At 40.0% G+C, this 25,056-nt stretch overlaps 1 protein-coding gene across 1 annotated transcript in view; it reads right to left on the bottom strand.

The window, feature by feature from the left end:
* Nucleotides 1–1,637: 1,637 nt before the first annotated feature.
* LOC113943786 (transmembrane protease serine 11E-like) overlaps nt 1,638–25,056 on the bottom strand; it is a 39,758-nt gene continuing 16,339 nt past the window's right edge. Inside the window, exons 4-10 of the mRNA XM_027636013.1 lie at nt 19,316–19,383; nt 15,934–16,097; nt 6,765–6,803; nt 4,945–5,140; nt 3,870–4,129; nt 2,953–3,095; nt 1,638–1,799 (exon numbers count right to left, since the gene is read on the bottom strand). Of these exons, the coding sequence (XP_027491814.1) occupies nt 1,638–1,799; nt 2,953–3,095; nt 3,870–4,129; nt 4,945–5,140; nt 6,765–6,803; nt 15,934–16,097; nt 19,316–19,383 (1,032 nt within the window). The remainder of the gene's footprint in view (nt 1,800–2,952; nt 3,096–3,869; nt 4,130–4,944; nt 5,141–6,764; nt 6,804–15,933; nt 16,098–19,315; nt 19,384–25,056) is intronic.

A 25,056-nucleotide genomic window follows, 5' to 3' on the forward strand; every position in this document is an offset into this window, starting at 1 on the left:
GATTTCTTTTTGAGATAAGGCATCTTGTCTTTTACCAAAATTTAAAAGATATACAGAAAGACTGGAAGGAGCTCAGCAATAAGACAACCTCTTCCTCCACCACCAAGGCTTAAACATAGGCTTTTCCATCCATATGTAGGCTTGTAATTCAGGGTGTGAGTTTTCAAGAAATACCAAACATCTCATTCCCAAGGATGCTGATTATTGGAGAGCTTGCACAGTAGGAGGAATGAGGAGAAATCCAGTCCTGAACAGCAGGGGAAGCAGGATGATTCAGTGAAATTTTCACCTGTAGTAGGTGCAGCTGTGGGACTTGCAGTTTCATTCATGTCTCATACAGACTCTTATGAGTCCTGCATTCACAGCCTAAGCAGTCCAGTGGCCATTCAAAGACTGCAGATGACAGTACTGGAGTGACATTTTGGATCCTCGTATTGAAGACCTGGGCTTTAGAGTACCCTCTTCCACCAGCAATCCATGAGAGGTCGTGCACAGAGGTAGGAAAAGTGCTTAGTCGGTGTATAAGGATTGTGTTTACTCTGAAGTTCTTATCAGGACTGTTATTTCATATGAAATTACTCTTCATCCTCATAAGACGTATTCATATTCAAGATCATATTCATTCATGGCAGAGCTGAATTCATCAGTGAAGCAAGACTGCTTTCATTGCAGTGAGATGGTTTCCACTGGCTGGCATGCCCTTGGAAAAGCATGCTGTTTCTTGAATAAAAAAGGTAGTTTCCAGTTTGTGGTGAATATTTATTTCTCCATTAACACAAATTTAAATGCCTTATTTCTTTCCAGGGAGATTGTTCATGAGGACACACTTTTTACCAATTTGGGTAGAGCTTATGTTTCTGCATCTTAAGCAAATTGGGTGTTGAACAGGGTAGATCTAGAAGACAACAGGTACAGAGGTAGCAGCACAGCATTGTGATGAAGTACTTCCACCATAATACCTTCAAGTAACTTGAACTTTACAGAATCCACATAAAAATTTCCTGTTAAAAATGTGCTGTGAAATAAGAACATCAATATTTTCTCTTTTCCCTTCCTATCTACTGCAAGCACAGAAATCCTACTTTTCCTTAGCTAGGACATACCCTCAGTCCTGCTGATCCGCTGTTAGTTACCAAGGCCACCAAGCAGGGTGAGCATCCGGGGTCTCAGCTGGAGTTGGTGCAGATGATAGTCTCTAACAAGACTAATAATCAAGGGTTCACTTTGCTAAAAACAGAGCTGTGACAGCATTTGCTTCACTGGAGGAAGAAGGTTCAGCTGCAGACTTCGGCCATGGCTGAAGAAAAATTTCTTTTTTTTTTCCCCTGGAAAATGTTTGCATTTATAAAGCAGGTAAATTGATATTGCTTGAAAGTTAGTGTAATGATGTCAGTTCATAATTTATGGTAAGTGAGAAACCTTCACGGCTCAAAGATGAGGCAGACAATCTCATACGTTTAACATGAATTCAGAAGGGGATAGAATCTCTGACAGCAAAGATAGGGCTTGCTGTGGGCTAAGGTTGCTTCAACCAAAACTATATAGGATTATATATACTAAAAAAAACCTTTTCAGAATTACAGATAAATATGAGTTACACGTAGTCTCTGTAGTTAAATCTATTTTTTACTTTTGAATTAGATGCCCGTTTTTGAGGTAATCCAGTCACGGAAATAAGTCACCCGTGTGTAAACTCCAGGTTTATTTGGTTTGGCACATTCATCTCCCCAGCTCACTATTCCCACGAGGTACCACATCAGTCTAGAGTCTGGAGTAACCAGTGGTCCCCCAGAGTCCCCCTAGAGAAAGAGGAGGGGGAAAAATATTTAATTAATCAGATGAGAAAACATAATTCTCTCCATAGACAGAAGGGCCTATACAATAAGAGAAGTAAGCAAGCAATATTTCAAGAGCTGCCATTTGTGCAGGAGCGAGGCTGTTTCTGAAACTTGAATCAGAAGTCTGTGGCATTTTCCTATTTGCCATTGGACCTCCTGACCTCTGTCTCCATAGTTTTACAGTAAAAAAACCCAAAAAGGCTTCTTTTCTGTTTTGTGAAACACTGCTTCGCACCTGCCTTTTCTTCTTCCTCATACAAAGTAGGGAAACACAAATATAGACAGCGATTTAAGCCAGCAGGAACTTTTTTTTTTTTTTTAACAGTAACTGCTATTCTTAAATTGTTTTAGTCACATGCAGCAATAACATTTCAAAAAGGAGCTTGGATCTCCTTTTTGCTTGGAGCTTTCATCAGGAGCTTGGTCTCCTTAAGATGTTAACCTCTTTCAAAGGTTGAATTCAGATACTGTTAATAATGTGACATGGTAATAATAGATAAACTGGAAACCTTACAGGCTGCAAGGCAATCCTCATACAACAGACCAAATCCCCAACTCCCACTAAAATGAATTACTGAAATGAACAGTAGGTGCACCCTTCTGCATTGGTGTCTTCAATGCTGAGCCAGACAGGAACAGAGCAATTAGCTTCTCAGACTTATGCTACAGGGAGCTTTTCTTTGGGCAAAGGTCTGTAGGACTGGGACTCAGGAAAGGGCCTGTTTTGAACCAGCACTTAAGAGACAATCTTTGAAAATAACATATATAGAAATTATGTTTTTAAAAGTGATCATTGTGGAAATATTTTTCTTTGAACATAAGCATTTCCTTGCAACATTTGCAAACCTGCACCACACATTTCCTTCCCATTCTCTTACACCTAGCTTCCTTGTAATTATCTTTGTTTCAGACAGTTTTCCTTGCACTGAGTCAAGTGCGTTACCAAAGATCACTTCGTAACAGATCTATTATGATATGATCCAGTCCAGAATTTAATTTCTGTGAGAATTTAATTCCAGTTCAGAATTTAATTTCAGTCAATTAAGATTTGGTCAACCAGATACTGCAGCCAGGATTGAAATAGTTTTCCATTCTAATTTTCAGCTACAATTACCTGACAAGCATCTACTCCTCCTTCCAAGTATCCTGCACACAACATCCTGGGTGTTATGTCTCCATCATACACTTCTTTCCTGTTGCAAGTGTTTGAGTCAATAAGTTTCACTGTTGCTTCTTGAAGAGCATTTGGAGCTGGACCTAAGAGAAAATACAGTTTGGATATTTATCAACAGAATTATTTTACAGTAGTTAAGGTACAGGAAGAGTGTTTAATATTCTCTGATGGAGGACCAGCCTGGCTTGGTTTACTGTGGAGGTTTTGCTTGTTAACCTGTCTAGGTTAGGCCCTTGAGGAAAATGTACATAGAATCACTTGGGAACCGTATCATTAAGAAAGAAGTAATGATTGCATGGTACATAGTGCTTTAAGTGTAAAGACATATATTTTTTACATATTCCGTATGGTACCACAGAACACAAATTACCTAGCAATTTGGGCAGATGATACGAAGTGAAGACATCTTTTTTCCGTTGCTAAATCTATTCCTAGTGTGACGTGGTAAGGGCGTGAGCTTGGGTAAGTTGCAGCTCAATCTGCACATTTACCTGAAAGCCCACAGAGTTATCTGTAACTTCCAATTAGTGCTGGGAAAATAATTTTTTAGGTTCTATATAAATACATGCATGGATGGACTACATGTCTTATGAATTTACAATATGAAATGGAAAGACTGGGAAAACAGAACAGCCTTCTTCCTGTTTTCTGCCTCAGTGGATTGTAGCTCTGCCTTTGTCCACTCTAGCTTTAGAACAAGAAAGTGGTGCTTATATTAAACAAACCTATTGCTTATAGACAAAGCATTAGGCTTGTTGCCATATAACATATGGCTACAGAAGTTATATCAAAATAAGTAGCAGATCAGAGCCACTGGTTACATACCATGCAGGTCACCTGGCAGATTCAGGACTCACCATCATTGGTAAGTGCTCCCCAGCCTGTTATGACAGCGTAAATATTGTAGGGAAAAGTCTGAGATGGCTCAGGCAGACAGACACGGTGTATGCTACTTGTAAACTCGACTCGTTTAGAGAGCTGCACAAGTGCAATGTCATAGTCATGTTCTGGGTAGAGGTACTTTTCATGAATAATAATAGTCTTGACTGATCGTTTCAAGCTTGGTGGCTTCAAAAGAGCTCCAAAAGTAGCAGTCCACTTCTGAGGGTGAGTCATGCTGCAAAAAGTAAGAGTGCTGTAAGTATTTTGCTGTAAATATATGTGTTTGGGACTTTAAGTTTGTTGGGCACCTTTATTGTAAAGCTCCTTCTAGCTGGTTCCCTACTAGATTCTGATGGCTTCCATCACTTTCCATAACAGTGTCTCCCACAGAACTGCGGGCTGCTGGTAGAAGAGGGCAATCCTGTGTTCCCTCCCCAACCACAGTCTTGTACTCCTCTCCTGCTCCTTGTCCCTGATCTAACCATTGTGTGGCCACAGGGTGTTCATCAAATCAAAAAGCTCTTCTGCTACAAAACTCTTCCTCTCTTACTGTTTTTGCATGTTGATAATCTGTTCCATCAGCTGTTCCATCTTACAATGCCCCCTGGCTTCACAATTGCCATGCTTTAAACAAAGAAATGCTGGGCTTGCATGGCTGAATGGAGGGGTAGGAAGATGGGGTGATAACTACTGGTAGTAGCTTGCTGTGGCAGAAACCTCATGTAACACGAAGGAGCACCTTTAAGAAATACGTAGGGCAACGGGAAACAATACTCCACCATTTCAGTCACATTACCTTTTCTGCTCTTCTTTGCTCAATATGCCAAGTGACTACTGATTTCCACCCATACAATTGGCAGTTCTGCTCCAAAGGGTCAGTCTTTAATTTCTCATTGAAACATTCAAGTGATAGGTCTGCTTAATCCTGACTTTTCTCCTTCAAAATTGTTCCCTTGGGAAAGAGTCAGGGGTGTGGTGCAAATCTGAAAAGCCACATAACGTGATACACAAGGGGCACATTCCGCTGCAGATTCTAAGATGGGAACTTACTCTCTAAAGCAGTGAGCTGCAGATACAAGCCACGTGTTGCTGATGAGTGTTGCACCACAGCGATGGATGTTGTTGTACTGCAAACTAACTTGCCATGGCCAGTCCCCAGTCTCTGCAGAAGACAATCCACCAACTATTCGCAAAGATGACGATTTTGCCATTGACTTGACCGATCTATTCTGCCGTAACCCACAGACTGTCAAAAAGGAGAAAAAGTGTATTAGCTGTTCTGCTGTTTAGTAAATATTCCTGCCGACGTCTGTGGAAAACATATGTAAAGTTACATACCATCTAGGTTCTCTAACAGTATTGACATCAACAAGAAAACATACCATCCACCAACCCACAAATCAGAGCTCCTCATGCACAACCCATTCTATTAGAAGCCTGAATGAACAACTGACTATTATGGAAAGCCACAATGGTCAAAGATTCAGGCTTAGCTGCATGAGCAGCCCAATTCAGGAATTAAAACCTTCATTACACATCAAAGACAATTCCCAAATATAGGGATTGCCAACTTTAGTGCCCCAGGTAATTTGTCATTAGAATAAAACATAAAAAAAGGAAAATATAAGACAGGAATGATCCAAGCCATGGGGTTTTACCACACATGCACACAAATTATATCAGCAAGATGTCACCTAGAAACATGTAACTGATCACTGAAGTCTGCAAGTGGACCTGGAGAGGCACTTCCAGCAAAGAGCATCACACTACTCCAATCAGATGTGACAAAGGCATGGACATCTTCAACATGGTGTGCATCCATGACACAGAAGAGTATTATCATCCAAACGCAGAGAAAAATGGAAATATCCATAGATTCAGCAACTAAACTCAGGATATTCAGGAGCAACTGAAGCTCCTATGTAGCTTTAGAAACTTCCTCAATGAACAGACTTCCTATCAAAACAGCATTAAATCCATTTCACCTGGACCAAGACCCACCAGTTTTCGTCCAGGTCCCAATTTCAGCTAGACATTAGGGAAGTTGACTGACAGGACTGTTGTGCCTGACATTAAAGCAGCCACCTAGCCCAAAATACTAAGTTTCTTTATTTATTGGAAGTCCTCCTTGCTCATTCAATTTTACTGTGTATACCTAGGAGTCATCTGAAATGTCTTCATTTTCATATGGAAACATGACTTAGTCTCTGCATATCCAAGTGCACAATTAAGCAAACACATCATAGAAGCTCTCACTGTTACCAGCAGCAACTGGATCAGGCTAGTAGATAAGCAAGTGTCGTGGACATTACAGTGCTTAGTCCTCAGTAGCTAGGTCCTACGATCCTTTACGGAAGGGTTTACATTTAAGGTGGTACCTTATACCTTCCAGACAAGCACTACTGGAGGCAGAACCATGCCACAGGTACTTATGCAACAGGACCTGTGTGTCTCCTCTAGAGCTCAACCCTGGGAATTTCCATAGAGCCCTCAGCACTTGTTCTTTTCTCATTGTTCTTTCCTCACAGAATTGCTGATATTTTTAACAGAAGGAACATCTCACTGCAAAAAAAAAAAACTGACCAGGGAACTCTGCAGTGGGTGTGGACTTTTTCTGTAAGGGGTTTTTACCTCATCACCACTGTTTTCAAACCAGTCTTCCTAAGTATACCAGAAGACACTAATAAAACAGGCTTCCTTATAAACTGAGCAGTTTTTTTAAACACATAGTTCATCTATGTGTAATACAAAGTCACATTCATTAGACAGGGGGATAAGAAAAAGCTTTTAAGGGCCAGAAAAAGTGCTCAGAGACTCTTAATGACAATTTTAAAACAGGACATTTCTGATGCTTAAAAAACTTTACTTACTGTCATTGAAGAGGGCTTCTGCTCTTCTTGGCTCCACATCTGAAACAAACAAACAGTCAGGGTAAGGCCAGGATAGCACAGACAAAGTTTCCCATCTGCATGGTTGTCCCATCTGGCAGCTATTTGAGTATAGGGCTCCACAGGAGGCATGGCTGAAGGGGCTGCTAGAGAAACCAGTGAAGCTCATACGTGATCATACTCTCATGCTAGCTGTTGCGCTCCCTGCAGTGCTGCTGCTTTTTCTCTGGCCAGTATCCTCTGAGCAACAAGCACTCATCCTGCCCATCCTGCTGGACCCTGATGTTTCTGGAGGGGAGTAGAGACAAAACAAGTCCTGTATTACTCAAAATCCACAATTTTCTTGGTGAGAAATTTTTGCAGTGGAAAGTTTTAAAGCTCCATTTTTTTGTAAAAAAATCAACTGGCTGCGTTTTACACCAGTGTGAGGGCCAGAGGAGGTCTGGTACTCTCACTCTGTGACCTTCACTGCAGCAATGCAAGCTTACAATTGCAATGGCTCACTCTCTCCTGTCTTATTGGTACACTATTAATACTAAAATAGATAGTTAATAGCAATTTATTACATGGCACTGCAGAGTCTGGAAATACAGTTCCTTCTTTAACATGCAAGCTGTATGTTTATTGATAATACAGTCTGCTCATGCTGACAATAACAAGCATTGGCTCAAAGTCTAAAACTATCCCCCTCCTTCCAGAATGCTGTTTTTTATTACAGCTACCATTGTAGTTTCCAGCATTCAAACTATTTTAAAAATAATACTGTATTACTATATACCATATATATTAAAAAATAATAAAAACTATTTAACCCCCCCACAGTTTCAATACATTTTTTAAATTACATAGATTATAATTTTGTTTAAATTATATAGATCCTTGTACAGCTTCAACAAGTTAATATTTTGTGGGTGGACATCCTTTCTCAGCAGATCCCTGTCCTTCACCACTAACTTCATATCTCTTTGCTGCTATACAGAATAATATCCTAGTTTTGATCCAAACCCACACCAAGTCAGGAGGAGTCTCTTTTGAATGCAAAGGGCTCTGGCTCATAGTCGTCGCCAGTTGGGTTTGTATCACGTGTGTTTTGCTTGCGGGCTTGACAGTCCTTCAGGTATGCAGGATGAATTGCCTGTTTGCAATCCACCAGTACTAGACGTGTACTCATTCATTTCTTAATGTAACCTTAAACAGATTATTATAGGAAAAGAAAACAAACAGAACTCTGGTACATGCACAGCTTGACTGCAAGGAATGTTACAGAGCAAAGGCAGTGCTAGGGCTGCCATATGTGCATGCAACCGCTGCTTTATTTTGTAAGGATAGGAGATGAGGTAAAATTGGACATCTATATAGCAACACAGTCTTATTCACTATGGACAGGAACAGTTCACATAATAAAGATAACTAAGTTTTACCAGTGGGCAAGCAACTACTTGCAAGGTCCCATTTCAAGTAAAAGTAAAAATTCTCATTTGTACTTTCACAACCCATATGAAGGAAGGAGGAAAAGACTAAAAGGGCAAGTACTTTTGCATCTCAGGAATGCTAGTTGTATTCTGTGAATTTCCATGGATAATATGGCTTGCTGTCTCCAAGATCCCTTACATCAAAATGTAGTGATACCAGAGAGTAAAAGCTAGGTCAGCAGAAGGATTCAGCAGCAGTATAAATACCACTGTTTGCTGAGCTATGCAAAGGATTTGGCTACTTCACCTGTAGGTTTATATTGGCAAGAAGTGCTTTGAAAAATCTGTCTCTACTTTTTAATTTCAACTATGATAAGCATCCAGTATTTTCCTAGAAATTCATGCAACCTTCAGAACTAGCTCATCATTTGAATCACTAATACATTCTAGATGGAAACTGTTAAGAAATCAACAAAAGTAATTCAAAATGAAAGAGGACCTTTTGCCAGTAAGTGCAATATTGATAACAATGTTTTTTTAGCTTTTCTCTGGGTGGAGAGACATTTACCTCATAATGCCTAATTATAAAGCCTGCAGTCAATTATTAACACTTACATTATGTTGCAAAGCTCATCGAGAAGACAAAAGGAGCAACCAGCTTGTTCAAGTGCAGTGCCGGAAGCAATTCAATTGGCATGTTCTCACTGCATCGAGTTTTGCTGTGAGTCACACAGGTGTTCTGCAAGACACCTGCCTATATCTCTGTTTGCCTTTTTTATGAGGCACCTGGAAAAAAGTACAAACCTCACATGGGCAAAATTTCACCCATTGCTTCCAGTTGAACTGACTTCTGTGTAATTGGAGAAACATGCCTTACACACATACGCTGCAAGTCTGTACACCTTTGAATTTCAGGATATTTTATAATAAATCCCTACTATGCAGCTGATGTACTGTCCTATCCACCCACTGCCGAACAAAAAAGGCCAGTGACACCTATCAGAAAATTCAGTGCTGTATTCACTAGGGGAGGGGCATTGCATTGATTTAAAGATTTGCCATATAAAGTGCCCTTACGCTTTATCCCACACTGGGAGCTAAAACACAAGTACTGATGAAAACACCACAGCAATGGAAAAAGCCTCAAAATAAAGGGAGTTTTTAAGAGGTGAAAGCAAGTCTGTCTGGCAGCAGACCTGGGAACCCATCATGCAAATCTGGACAGATGACATTAAGGGCACAATACCCAGGATGCAAACACCAAGGTGCCAAACCCAGAGCACACACCTGTGTTTGGAAACCTGAATTAACTGACACTATTTTCATATAAGCCAAGCCCACAGTAGATCCCATCAAAAGCAGAAAGCACTTTGGGTTACACGATACAGCTGAAAATCAGGTTGCTTACTGGCTAACCTTGCTAGAGGCTTGCCTGCCTTTGTTACTGGCTTCACATTTTGGCCTGGTCAAGAGCACAGCTGTTCGCACTGTGCCAGCCAGCATGTTGCAAGCTTTGCCTTGAAGCAATCCCTTGTAAGGCTCGAGAGACAATTTCGTGGCCCTGCTCATTTACTAGTTGCCCTAGTTGTTTGCACTACCAAGAAAAAGCATCAATTAGTAACAATTAAAGTGTCATTTCTTGTCCCAACCACATATGGCTGCAAAAGTAGTTGTTCATGCCACATTTAGGAAAACAGCGTTCAGGCTTCTACTGTAAACAAGAACAAGTTCCACTTGAACATGCATTGCCTACCACTAAAATGGAACTTGCTATTGAATTCAAGCTTGCTTAACATAAAAGAGAAAACTAATGTTTAAATTAAAATCACAGCAATCTACTGAAATACAATTTAGGGATTGCATCTTTCAGAAGAGGGCTCTGTTCTCCAACTGGAGAAGCAATTTTGTTATTACAGTTATTTTGCAAATTTAGTAAACAGAATAACTCTAAAACATATTTCAACACATTTAAGTTTTTTAATTCTGACTAGTGAGAACAGTGACTTGCAGTTACTATTTAAGGTTAATAAATGATCAGTAAATAACTTTTTTACTCCTCAATATATGTGCTTGAGCAAACATGGAAGGAAAAGAGGAGTAAGCAAGAACAGGAAAGCATCTTTGTTTTGGTAACTGTTTGTATGCAATAATCAGTTAAGGCCCAAAGTCCATGGATCTATTTGGCAGCCATCTAAATGTTTGCATGTTCATAACTACCTGCAGAGTGAATGTGACATTTTATCTCTGAAGGATTCAGAGATTCCTATGGAAAAATGTGCTCACTTTTCCATGTCTCTAAATAATATCAGTGTCACTGATATCAAAGAATCAGTCTTTTGTCTACTGCCTCATTTCATTTTAGCCACAGAGTTCAGTGTTTATATTAAAAAGAAAATAACAGGCAGTACCCTGTGACATAAGAGAATGTTGCATAGTGCAAGCAAGGCAAGCAAATATATTATAAGAGGATATTATGAATTTTCAGTGTAGAAAGGGCCAGAGATGGCTACAAAATTAAAGGTGATAAATTTATTTTAAAAATCTGATAGTTTTACCCAATTATGTAATTTTTCACAGATATTGATTCCCAAAAGAAACTTGATTTTCTATAAAGGGTTCCACACGTGATTTTCTATATGTGAAAACATAACTTCTAGTCTCAAAGGCAAACTGCATGTTTCATTCTCTGTTACGTCAAGTTCCCACAGCTTGCTTGTCTAAACTGTGTTTTCACTCAGAGAAGACAAGGTAGAGAGTATCTTAAAAGGAGAGGGAGGAGAGGATTGTAAACATAAATAAGAAAAAGTATGTACTTCAATAGTCATGACACATTCTTGGACATGCATTTGAAGCACAGTTTTATGAAGTGCACTAGGGAGCAGAGAAAGCATTTTTCCTGCTGTCCTTTGCCACATTTTAATAACGACTACCTTGAAAGGAATTATGAAATTCTTAGGTGCATCAGAAACAGGAGGCTCACCTCGTTCAGTGTTATGTAGGGTAACAACAGTGCATACGGGCAAAAAGAGGATCCCTGGCAAGTTTCAGTAGGTCACCAACCTGGGCAGCTGAGAGGAATGTCACAGAGCACATCTGTCCTGCAGTAGACAGAGGTGGGGACAGTAGCTCTACTCTAATGCTCTTTAATTACATTAAAGACTATGAAGATCTGAAGTACTGGGGGGAAATGGGAGTGAGACCAGGGAAGAGCAAATTCAGTTGTGTTCCAGAAACTGTACCCAAAAGGAACTGCAGGAATTTCCTGAAAGATGGCAAAACACGATCTTTGGGAGCAACAGGAAGGTCATGCTCTTGTGTGGTTATGTAGCACACACATCCTAAAATGTCTCCCCACTAACCTTCCAATACTCTCACTGCTCTCTCAAGAGAAATTACCTCCCCAGATTTAGGCACCCTGGTAGAAATAGCAAAACATTGCTTAGATATAGGTGATGCAATTCTCATTCCTTCAGCAAGGTAGAGTAACCTGGTAGAGACAAGACAAATGCTTTGTGCCTCTAATTGTCCCTGTCACCCAGCTGTTCCCTCCCTACTGATGTTCACTGGACCTGTCCTCACATATATGACTCCCCCACCATCTCCCATCAACCACATCTCAGTTCTGTCCATGTGGCAGACAGAGGTCCAACCTCACAGCATACTTACAACTCCATCCAGCTGTCCTGCAGCCCGAGAAGGGGTCTGCTAGGTACCACTTGTGTGGCATGAATCCAAACTGATATGGTTTTTAGCATTTTTTTTCTTTCTGACCTACATTCATGTCCCAGATGCAGTCAAGGTCTCACTAAATTAAGGGCAGCCCAAATCACTTGCAACCTCTGCAGGCACAGCAAAGAAAGGGAAAACCAAGATTTGAGTGAGAAAATCAATTAAATTAAACTGTCTGGGTCATCTGAGAAGTCGGGCTTCTGCTTAATTCCTTTATCACAAGAATGTCCTTGCAAAATATTCATTTTAAAATACATTTCAGTCCCTCCCATTTCAATCATCCTCTCTAGATTCTTACTGAAATGTACCACCTTGTGCCAAACTAAAGGCATGAAAGTGGAAGAATATCAGATCTCCACTGCTTCTCAACATACAGATGCATGTCTGGTTCCACTCCCCCAAGGTGTTGTTGTGGCTGGTAAAATGCAAAAATCTAGACTGCTATATACATTATTTGATGTGACACATTCCTCATCAACCCTGTCAGACACTCATCTGCATGTCTCCCACAGAAGACTCCATAAAGAAGTAAGAATCTGTCTGCCGGGTTCTGTACTTTGCAGTTGTTAGGAGCCTTAGCAAGCCCCAGATTCCAGATAAATAGAAACAATAACAGTTGACTTGTTGATCAAAACCAATTCATGACTCATTGTTCATGGTCAAAATCCTTGGCTGTGCAACAGGTGGGAATGCTTCCTACTCACTTTCGACAGCACCAGTGATCTTGCAACCAGTTGCTTTCTGACATCAGAAGTACATTCCCAAAAATACATTTTGGGATACTTCCAACCTACTTGACAAAGGGAAATAGTCTGGCAAGCTGCTCTACACTACGTTTCCTAGGGATCCAGGTTGTCAGGTGACTCCACCTCCAACCAAGAAACCCTGGGGAAAATACATCAGCCTTGTAGGAGACCTCTTTGATGCCAGAACTATACTGAGCACAAACTGCAACACCTTGCAGTGCTAGTGGAAGAGCAAGTCCTAACATGGGTGTTTCCAAGTCATCTGACACTTTGATATCTCACTTTGATGGCCCTTGTACTGCTGTTCAGAGAAGATAGGACTTAGTTTGCTTGATTCTTCACTGAAAAATATTTGGGCTTCTATGGGGTTTGTACACAAGTGCAGAGAATTTTATCAGTTCCTATTTTCTATCAAAGCCAGAAGGAACATCTGGACATACACTGTCCTTGACCAAGGGACTATGATGTCTAGCTAAATAAGAAAACAGGAACTTCAGTAGAAATACATCTGAAGATACCCTGACAGAAACATATTTTTGCAGCCCTATGTAAAGAAAATCTACTGTTTTAGTGAGAGACAAACCAGAGACAATATTATGTTGTTTTCCTTTAAGTTTTGCACATTTACTATTTTTTCACATATGTATGATCAAGCTCTCTTTTTGAAGAAAAATTAACTCATAAAACATTGACAGTTTAGATTTTTTTCACCTCTCTATTTCCAATCCTCAGAATTGCAGAGGCAAAGCAAGTTGTGCCCCTGAGCTGACAGAGTGCTTAATGTTGTAGTGGTGCACTGAACTGCAGCTGAAGGTCCCAAGTGTTGCACCCAATTTGGAGGAGTTTGTTGGAGCTGATTCTGAAGCAAATACTTTTGACAGGTTGAGACATGCTGTTGAACAAGGTGATTATTTTGGGGGAGGAAGACTTAAGGAGGTTCCCTTAATCAGACTCCCCCTAGCATGCAATATAAATAAGTGTCTGACCTGCATTTGTTTACCTGGTTAGCCATACTTAGCTAAACTGAGCTATATCATGGCCCCTAAATCAGAACCTTTTGATAAGGTGATTATTTAATGATTTTTTACAAGGTTAATGATTTTTTACAAGGTTAATGATTTTTTACAAGTCATTATGAAAATGTTCTGGGATTGCCTCAGGATAAACAGGGGCTACAGTTGGCAAAAAGGTGCAATGAAGCAAGATTTAGAAAGGTGCCTGCAGAGCATGATAAAAATCTAGGGTTTCTTAGGTTTCCTTGGTTTAAATACTAGTAGTGGACAGGATATTTCAGGAGGGAAGAAAAAGGTAGGAAGTGCAAAACCTAGATTCTTCTCTGTACTTCTAGGACCTGTTTAAAATTGTCACTTCTCCCTGGTGTGAGGAATAAGACCAGTGTTATAAACTGAGACCTGCATGTTCTCTAAAACCACAGGAGTGCTCCATTCTATACTCTTCACTTGAGTCAACTTGATTTTCTGAAAAGGCAACACTAATAGTAGCTTGCCAAAGTCTCTTAGCACTGCTGAAATCATGTTAGCAAAGAAAGATCAAAAATATTTTTGGACAACCTTTTATTGTTGTCTCTTAGAAATGTCAAAGTATTGTTTATGTTCCTTTGTGTCACCCGTAACAGTTGCACAATGTAGTGAGTAGCTGACCTATGTAGTCAGTGCTTTATTGTTAGGCTGGGAAAGATAAGAAAAGCAACACAAAGTTTATCACACAGCTTTGATAAAGTAACACAGAGATGCCATCTTTTACTGAGACTAAATATTTAATGAAAACTTTGTGATTCAATTATATCAGAAAGTGTTTTCACTATCTACTAGTTACTGTAACAGCCCTGGTGCAGTTTGAGGTCAACTAAAACAGTTTTGAGTCACTTCCCACATTTACCAGACTGAATAAAAGCAGCTAATCAGATAACTCAATAAGATCACTGTCTTTTTTTAACAAGTGTTTTTGTACTCCTTACAATTTTATCCTTTATGTTAGGCACCAAATTAAACTGAAGATTCAAAATTCAATAACCCATGACCTGGGTGTCTAAAAAACCCCAAAACTCTTTGAATCTTTCTGATGCCCATGCAGTATTTCTATCTGGGAGAAATTACCTGTGGACTTTTTTGAACAGGAGCTACTGGCATTTAAACAACACTGCAGGGAAATGGTGACTCTTTGCCCGGAGGGATGTAACCTATTATCCTAAGCCATTCCAATGAGGAAGACTGGTTGGCCATCAAGAAACAACAGGTGTGTAACAACTCATATTTGAGTTTCATTGCATTACCCCAATGCAATGTGCCCAGTTCAAGCACTGAGAGGCAGAACAAGAAGTTGCTCCTGCTTATTTCTGAGCGGGAGGAAGTCTGGATCCATCCAGCATGGAATCTGGCCCAGGTTGTTCTCTAAATACAACCGTCTAGCCTCTGCATATCTCTGCTGAGTTAAGTAGTCTGGTGTGGAAAAGCAAGCAGCAAGTACCAACCTACGTACTATACTGTCACCCTTGCGCTTTGGAGTAAGCAGGTCTGCAAAAAAAAATGTAACAAGTATCTGGCTCTTTCTGTCAACCAGCAACTCATTCTTGAAAAGTCTGACACCCAGAAAAATTGCTGACTACATATAACTGAAGCCAAGACAGAAACAAGAGTCTATACCTGCACAATAATTCTGTAGCAGAACTGAAGTGGAGAAGATAGTGCAGTTAATTTTTGTATCCTGCAGATGCAGGTCTGCTTTGCAAAGAAGGGGATAGAATCCTCAGCCGAGAAGTCACGTAGATGAGAACATTTTCCCTTTCTTTCCCTTTACCCTAGGGAACTTGCAAGGATTTTGATCATCCCACCAAATATTATTTTTTCAGTGCATTGGCTGTTTCTCCACTATACTTCCTGCATTTTCAGGCTCCTCAGAGAAGCAAAGACATAGAGAGCGTGGCTATGTTGTTGTGTGCTGAAGCACTGTGGTAAGGCTCCTACTCACTACCATGATAGTAGCATAAAGTTGGTACTACAGTTTGGAGGAGAGCTGAGGCTGTACTGCAAAGTCACAAAACTGCTCCCATTTATCCATATTTAAGACATTTTTGAAAAACTTGGGGACAGGGGTTATAGGTTGCTGCTGATTTTATTCTAACTTACTTAGCAGGAAAGACTGTTATTCAGACTCAGTAACAGCTATCATCAAAAGGAGAAAAATGAAGTCCTACCAATTAGAAAATTACAAGAACTACCTTTAAGAGAGATGTAATATACTTACTTGAGATGGTAGAAGATCTGACATTTATTCTCAGAGGCCCTGTGTATTTTTTCAGTCCCCTCCGTAAGATCCTTTGAACTCTTTGTCTCAAGACTTCTCTAGAATCCGTGGCGGAGAACCAGAATGTGAGCAAAGCTTCTGCCATCACACCATCAGCATCTGGGCTACAAACCAATGAAAGAGTCTGGTTACCTTCAGCCCATTTCTGCATTTCTTAGCTTTTGTCTTAGCTCCTGTAGCAATGGCAATGTAGCATAAAGGATTAGATAAGTTTTCAAACGTTTGTACATTTTTGAGAGAAGGAATTTCCAAAAGAAATCCAAGCAAATGCTGAACAGTCAAACATATCACAGGCTAGAAGAAGGCATGATACTTTCTGTGAACAAATGGCCAGACCCATTTTATAATGGAGTCTAAAAAGCAGTCGCTGACTACATGCTTGGGACACGAGCAGGAAGGAATGAACCAATTTGATTGCAATGAAAAGCTGGATATACAGCACTTCAGAAACATCAGGTAGATGATTAATGGTATTTAAACCAACTTTTCCAATGCCCTGTATATACACAGAATAAAAATTTCCAGTCATCATCAAAAAGGTACTTGAGCAAAGGGGAAAGACCACACAACCTACTTCCACTACTGCAACCTCTTGGGAGAATGTTCCTAATAATCTTGTGTTGTGCAACAATAAATGAAACTCGGCAGCATACCCACAATTTACTTATTACACTCAAAGAGACGGATCACAGAAGGGGCCTTTAACACCTCGCTGTAAAGTACAAATGGCACCCACACTGAGACACACAGTTTCACAGTTTCCATGTAAGATAACAGGAAAGAAAAGGGAGGAAAATCTTTACCAGGTTGAATTAACCTGGTAGTAGTATTTCTTTTTCCTTAGAGCATCAGATACTGCAAGAGACGGAGTGCTAGACTACAAACACCAAAGTGTCTAATCTGGCATAGTAAATCTTGCTCTGTGGTTGCAGATGGCTTATCCCTGGTCATTACACAGAGAAGATAAGAGCTCGCACTGAGAAACTTCTCTTCTGTGCCTCCTCCCACCTGAGCCAAGAAGCAATAACACAAACCACAGTAGGTGAAATCACAGTTACTTCATACAGGAGGAAAGCTACAAGCAGGTTGCTCTGTCATTAGACAGGAAAGCAAAAGAGATGTCCCAGTTATATCTCACTGTCTTGGAAATTCATAATTATATAAAGAAAAAAAAGTAGAAGACACGTAGCTTATATACAAGTCATGTGATCAGGCTATGATCTTTGAAACGAACGCGTACCAATGTGAAACAGACATTCCCAGTATTGCCAGTGAAGGGAAGTAAAAGGCCATGTGTTAATGAGCACACCAAAGCATGCCAAGTGTTTTGTAGCTGACCAGAAAGACACACTCCTTGCCTCAAGGATCTCATAATTGAGACTGAGTAGTCATACATGGACTTTCCAACAGACTGTTTTTTCCATTTGTGCCAACTTCAGTATGATTGCCACTCCATTTATTTTCCAGATATTATCTGATCCAATTGTGGGTGTTGCTCTGCATTTCTGAGGTGTTCCCTCACCTCTCCCCCCACTCCTCTTCCTGTGCTATGCCACACTGGAATTACCGTATCAACTCTTGCAAGCACACCACGCCTCTCGAAACCCTCAGGTAAGTACAGCCCACCTTGAATCACTTGTTATATAGCGAAGATCCAGAGCCAAAGACACCTAGTCAAATTAGTATTGTCTTTCTCAGTGAGCAGTAGTCATTATTACTAATGCATTATTTATACCGAGACAAAAAATATGCACAGTACTTTCCAAGTAAACTCACACCAATGACCCTGTTCAAAACACCTTGCAGTCTGAACCCTAGAAGAGGCATAAAGCTTGTATATGTGAAAAAGCAAACAAGCTTTGGCGCATACAAGTCTTGCATCCAACCCAGCAAACATCACAGCAAGTACCTCAGTCTGTCCTTGGGAACAAGAAGTAATGAAAAATATTACTTGTCCCTACAAATTGGCCTCTCAGATCTTTAAATCACCCTGTCTACACTTGCAACACTCCAGTATCAAAAAATACCCCTAAAGCTACATTCAAATAATGACTTCCGTGTAACTGGGGATTAAACTAAGGTAGAGGAAGAGGCAGGATGTCACAAACCATGTAAGAGCAAGGAGATATACTTTCACAAGAATTAGATCTTTAGATCTTATTAGATTTTAGTCTTGCAGCTTTAGCATGTGATAGTGAAGACATTCAAGTTTTACATGCAAAGCAATGGGCACTGTCACTCTCCCGAATATTGCAATAGACAGTTATATAATACCTTAGTATTGCAATAGACAGTTATATAAAAAGGTCATTTTCAGCATTCAACAGTGGTAAAAAAATCAAATTAAACATTAGATTTTTGGCAGTTAAACAGAGAATAAAAGAGGGAAAAAAGCGCCACATTGCTCAGTGATAATCCCAACCACGGGTCTGACCCCTTCATCTCAAAAAGCAGGAACAGGAGAACCGAAAAAGATACAGAACAGGTAGTTCCTGCAAAGAATGGCAAAATAGGATCGGACTTTCAACTGAAAAAAAGAGTGGATCTTATGGGATACAAAAGAGAGAAGGGATATGATGGGAGTGTCCAGTATCACTGACTGCATGGAGAGGAGGGGTAGTGATCAACTTTTCGTCACCTCTTCCAATACAAGAACTAAGGACCATTGAATGATCTAAAGAATCATTGAATGATTCACAAGTCCTTACTAAAGGACTGAGGTGCATGGATTTAAAGAGTCCAGGAGACAGTGGACGAGTCCTTGGAAAATAACTACACCAAGGGCTGCTAAACAAACCACAACCACTTCAAGAAATCCAAAGTGGTAAATATGCAAAAGCAGGGAGCATACCAAGGAGCAGTTGTTGCAATCAACACGTCTGTTGTGCTGCTGCTATTCCCCAGGCACCTACTTATGCCCATTCTTAAAGCCACAATAAGAAGTGGGACCTTCTGAATCAGCACAGCCCAATTTTACTTGTCATGCCCAGGAAAACAGCAATACAAGAAGTGGTATCTTCATTATAGTGAAGGAAATAGTTTTGTAAATGCTTTTTATTTTTAGATAGCTTTAGTTATGTTTGCTTTATTAGCTAAAGCTTGCTCAAGATCTGAACACAAACTTGTACAGAATTTGGATTGACTGAAGTTTTTCTTCTGCATCAAGATCCAAAAGGAGGCCATGGTTCAAAACAAGATTATACTCAATTAGGGATTATGCTCTGGTGTTACATACAATACACTTTACTGAATCAGATCTAGCTGGGCTTGTTGTAAATTTCATTTTATCTCAGCTGCTTGCATTTATTATTATCTCACATACCTCACTCTGATTAAGCGTGAACGGATGTATTTTTTCCTTAAAATGGAATTGTAAAATGTCTTGTCGATCTGTTGAAAAAAGAAAAATATAAGATAACAAAAAAAGGAGGGAAACAGACATATTGCTGGAAGGAGCATTCAGAAAACAGTATTCAGTTACAAACTCACAGCTTACAGAGGCAAGAAATGTAATCCAGCCCAGCCTCTAGATAACATTTGTTACAGACCTTTCCTAACCATCTCCCATTTGACCTAAGGAACATTATAAAAAGCAAGCTGATTTTTCTAAATGTCCTATGACTACATCAGTGTGCCACTACAGTGCTGCCTCATCCAATCCCAGGCATAATGAGAAATATATAAATATCCTTGGGACACACTGCTGCAGTCTCCCAAAGCACAGCCTCCTAAAGATGTCCCACAGAAAGGATAGAGTATGCTGTGCTCTGCAGAGCCTCTCTTGTAGGGGTCCTTTCTGATACAACATTTATCCTTGGTTCTATAGAAATCTATAGCAAAGCAACCAGTGATGTCGAATTATGTCCCCCTATCACCCTTGTGATTTTCCACATGCTAGAGGAATTGTCAAGCAACTCTCATCAGAAACTGGAAATCTAGGACTTGTAAGGAATCAATCTCCAAATGACATCTTTATTGGTGCCTGCTTAACCACATCCTGCTTTAGGCTGAATGTCATCTCAAGATTGCGTGATCAGACTGAGACAGCACAGTGTGATATCACATGACATGAAATTCTGCCAGGAATGGCTCAGAATCACTGAAGGATTGAGAAATAGCAAAGTCACTAGTGAGTTTTGCAGCAACTCCTCCTATCATCAAGACAGTAAATTGAACATATCCTGTAAACATCAAATGCACTACAGGAAAAACTACATAGAAATGCTTTACAACATCATGCAAGTAGTCTTTTTTGTAGTTTTTAGTCCATAAAGGCAGTCTGATTTAGCCAAGTCTCAAGATGTTCTGTCATCCAAAGGAAATTGAAAAATAATGGTTCTCAAACTTCTAGTACGTTGAAATCTTTCGGATATGGAAACAAGCATGTAAGCACGAAATCTGGGGTTGATTCATCCCAAGGAACACAAAACACCTCTTTTCCAGCCTTGGTTGTCGTAAGATGAAGCCTCATGTCATTACACAGTGATATATCGGAGCGGAATAATTTCAAATTGAAAATTGCACGTTTTATTTTTTAATGTTATTTTAAGCATACATTAATAAGGAAAAAAAGAAACTTTCTTAATTGTCATACATTGAGCTGATGTTTTATCTTGCTGTTACTGGCCATTATCTGCAATTACTTTGGCATTTGGAACAGACAAAATTCTATGGAAAAATACATCACCTAGAACAAACTACTGTATATATGCAAAATGCTTTCTCCCGTTGCTTTGCAGATTGCCAGCTGCTACCACTGCACTTTAAGAGGCATACAGTTAGAAATAAAGTGTTTTATTTCCTGTAACTCTTCAGCCTGTTCCACCACTATCCCCCTTGGTTATTGGAAGTATTTGCCATTAGGCAAAAGGGGGTTTGTTTTACTTTGGTGTTTTTAATTATAGCATTTGCTTGTCGTTTCTGTCAATGTTAACTGCTTCACTGATGATTGTGTAAGTAGAAGCATGTAGCTAAGCAACACTGCCAGCTTTGTGGCACGCAGTGGCATGTGCTATCTTTGACTGCACTGCCTCTGAGAACTTTTGAGATCTCTGGGACAGCGACTTCTTTGCAGAGTGCTTTGCAATCAAAGAGAGCCCTGAGCTGGGCTGAGGTACACCTCAGGCTTCTACATTGCTAACAAGTAAAGCAAAAGTAGAGTGACTTTCAGCTTGGGACTGAAGAGAGCAAGAATTCACAATCCCTTGCAAGGGAAGGTTAAGTCAGTATGACATTCCCAAATCCTTTATCTCCTCTCGACAGCTGTGTTTTCAAGATACCTGTACTGTCTCAGATGGCAAGTGTTTTTCCTAAACTTTCCATCTGCATTTCTACAGCAGATACAGGGGGATCCTTACTTCTGTCACCCGTTCTCTTATGTATCTTTGTTTCAGCCTAAGCAGCTCACGTGACTGTGTTTTTTGTACTCCCAGCATGTCCAGCTTTCTCCTTTTCTCCTCAGCCTGGACCACTTCCAAGATGTTCCAGACAGTCTGATCAGGAACACCTCGTGTTACAGGAGACAAAGACTTCCAGTGACATCTGACAAAACACAACTCCACACAGTGCTTTTTTACAAAAAGAATCTAGGAAGTCCAAATGCAACTGAACTATCTGCAACAGACACTGTTTTCAGAAAATTAAATCCAAAATGGATGGTAGTTAGTTCTTTGGAGTATGGTAGTTAGTTCTATGGAGTGAACAGGAAGTGAGCAATTTAAAATTATACCAAAATTACTAGATTTGTGTTACTTCCATTTCTCTTTCATATCTGATTGAGAAAGTAGACACTTTTCCCACTTGTCACTAGCTTTCCCATCCTTAAGAGTTGCCCTAGTATTACATCACCAACAGATAAAGAAGTCACTGGAGAGTGGTTTTCAGTGAGCTTTTCAGAACCTTTAGCACCTTCAGACGTGACCTAGTGTTTTTCACTTTTGTGATCTGCTGTATCTTACCAGGAAAGAAAGTCTACCCAAACTTTTGCACTGTGGCCCCTGTCTCTCACCTGCTGATGAATTTTTTGACAAATATGACCCAAATTTCTTCTTTCCTTCAACAATGATTTTGGTAAATGAATTATTAACAGTAATCTTTATACTGATACAGAGTTTATACAAGAGGAAAAGATGTAGGAGTGTGACTTCAGATAGCAACTTTCAAAGATTAGTGTTCTGTATCAGGTTTTACTGTTCATCTTCTGATAATCATTTCTCTCCAGCCTGCTTATAGCTTTCTTTTCAGCTTGAGTCACAATCCTGGAAGCAAAAGCAACTAGAACTTTGTCCAGTAACTAGGTAGGACCTGGCCCTGCTTGAGAGAAGCATGTACACTTATTTTAAAGATTTTGATTTGATTACAACACTCAAAAGTGGCACTATCATGACCAGATCCCTTAAATTCACCACTGATTAAGTGCATCTCATTTGTTTTCCTGGTCCTTGTCTAGCAGCAGCTCAATGGTGACAGCTTCTGCTGCTGCTGCTGCTGCAGGCAAGGTCTATGAGCATTCTTAACCAAGTGCCAAGTCCTGTTCATTTCAAGTGAGCAGCATTTTCCTGACAGCTTTTGTCCAAACAAGATTTTCTTTAAGCTAATGTTTGCTGGCTAGTTTAGCTTAATGATGTCTGGTATTTCCTCAGTTTAATTTCATATCCTTTATCCTTTTTACTAAACTTCTCTCTGTGCATTATGATTTTCTAAGACAAACTATACTTCATTCCTGAATGCTGGGCCATCCAATAGAGTAGCTAATAGTGGCTAGTACCAAAGATGCAGTAAGGGCAAAAAAATCCCACGTATACAAACCTAGCCACAGAAATTCTTCCTTTTTCCTTGCAGCCAGAAGTTGCTTTATACACTGATGAACAAGCCTTCTTTTCCTATCCCATTTTGAATAGTGTTGAACCATGCCTAACCCTCTAAAGCCTGTGAGTAACCTACTAAAATCTTTGTGATTTCAGAGTCACCCAATATGCCTTGCCTCCCTGGGACCCAAAGAAACCCTAAGCTCTGGAAGTAGGTCACATGACAGGGATCCCCTCGCTCTGGTGTAGTATGGAGCTGACATGAGCTGGGCTTGCCCAGATGTGTAGCTGGGTCTGGAAGGGACCCAGGAAGGTGAGCAGTGTCAGGCCCTTGCTTTCTCCCACCACACACTGCTCTGTCACTGCACTCAGGGTAACAGGATTTATCAAAATGATTTCTTAAATCTAGTTTGATAGAACTTTCCTCTTAAGTATTTCCTGAACCCACTGAATTACTTGCATGGGATGTTCAAAAGTATTCAGTAGGTTTGGGAGCACAAATCATCTTGCTCAATAGTATTGCATTTTTGCCTGCTGCCAGTTCAGTCCTTCAACAGCTATCCTCATACTACATTCTTCCTCTTACTTCACTAGCTACTTAGGATGTAAAACCTATTATTAGTGATTTTTAAAGCTCTTTGACTGTAAATATTAATTGGAACCTGCCACTTGCTTCAGTGACTTTCCCCAGATTACAGCGCAACCTGCTGAGACCCCCAGAGCTGCTCATAATGTAAATCCAGGTAAAAGCTCCCTTGAGAACCTGACATTTTTCCTGCCCTGATTTCAACTAAGGGGTTGAGGGAGGACATGAGAAGAAATAATGACAGGGAGAGCAAAAGAAAAAAGAACCTGGCAGTGTCCCAAACCAGGATATGGACATCACACTCTCCTTGGAAGCAGACATATCAATTACCACACAATAGCCCTACAGCCACAGTCCTCGCCCAAGGTGAAGAAAATGGACCTGAAGGAGAGTGAGTGTAATAGTCCATGTGCCTCCATCAAACCAGAAGATCCGAAACTTTCCTATCAGAAACCACACATTCACAAAGACAGCATGTGTCACAGCAGGCAAGAGCTGTGTGACCCCAAATGTCTGCAAATGGTATCACAAACTCTTCACTCTGACCAGGCTCCTGAAGCTGAGGATTGAGTTAGCACTATCTGAATGCACTAAAATAAGGTATTCAGCTGGATGGTTCCTGGAGGTGTCAGCCGCAAAAGAGGAATAATTGTCCTTGTACACTAGTGCCTAAAAAGATTGGTCTTTCAGATAAAAAAAATTAAGAGGACTAATACATGGCATTAATGTCAGGATTTAAAGTACCATGCTCATGCCTAGTGCAACCAATTTCAAAGGCATGTAATGACATGACTGTTTCATTATAGCCATGTGTATTAGTGACAGCTGGAATTAAGGTCACCTAAGTATTCCCATTCCTACTCCCTGCTTACAATTATCCATAATTAGCTTCCTAAAACTTTCACACTGCTATTGAAATTTTGTCCACTTAAAGAGGAGATTTTTCCAACTTTTGGAGAGAAAATCGAATTTGGAGAGAAAACCACCTGTGCCGATATCCAGAGAAGGGTTTTGCGTTTAGTTCCCCCCCACGCCCTCCAAATAGTACACTTTTCCCAGGAAAATGACTTTGTGCCCACTGGGTTTTTTTAAGCAATACTTAGAGGTGAGGAGCTGAAATACAAGAGCGAATGCCTCTTAGGAAAAGAATAGTTTTATGAAATCTAAGGAAGATCGTGGTGGTGTATTCAGCTTGCAAGTGCCCAGATACCATCAACCACACAACTTCAGTATTGAATTTGGATTCTCACTTTTGAAAACATCAGGTTCTAAGCAACCACTCTCTTGACTAGCCAGATTTTGATCAACAGTTCACATCTTCAATCACTTCATTGATATAATTACCTGCAAACAATGCAGTAATTCTGGATTGTGGATATATAATTAAGATAAGGTTCTACCCTTAATCATACACACTATCGATAGCTGCCCTTTACATCATTTTGAATTCCTTTTCCAGCTCGGGTTCACATCCATTTTCCTTGTGCACATTTTTTAGATTTTTACGACACACACTGGAACTGAATTAGAGTTATTTATTGGCAGTGGGTTGTTTTATGATTTTCCTGGATTTTATGTGCTTATTAGAACTTCTGCTTTGATGGACCAAGAAAAAAATATGAAAAAAAGAAAAATCAGTTACCATGCCTATTATTTGAGAAAATTATATTT

Source organism: Corapipo altera, unplaced genomic scaffold, assembly GCF_003945725.1.
Source record: "Corapipo altera isolate COAL_440 unplaced genomic scaffold, ASM394572v1 22b, whole genome shotgun sequence".
NCBI lineage: Eukaryota > Metazoa > Chordata > Aves > Passeriformes > Pipridae > Corapipo > Corapipo altera.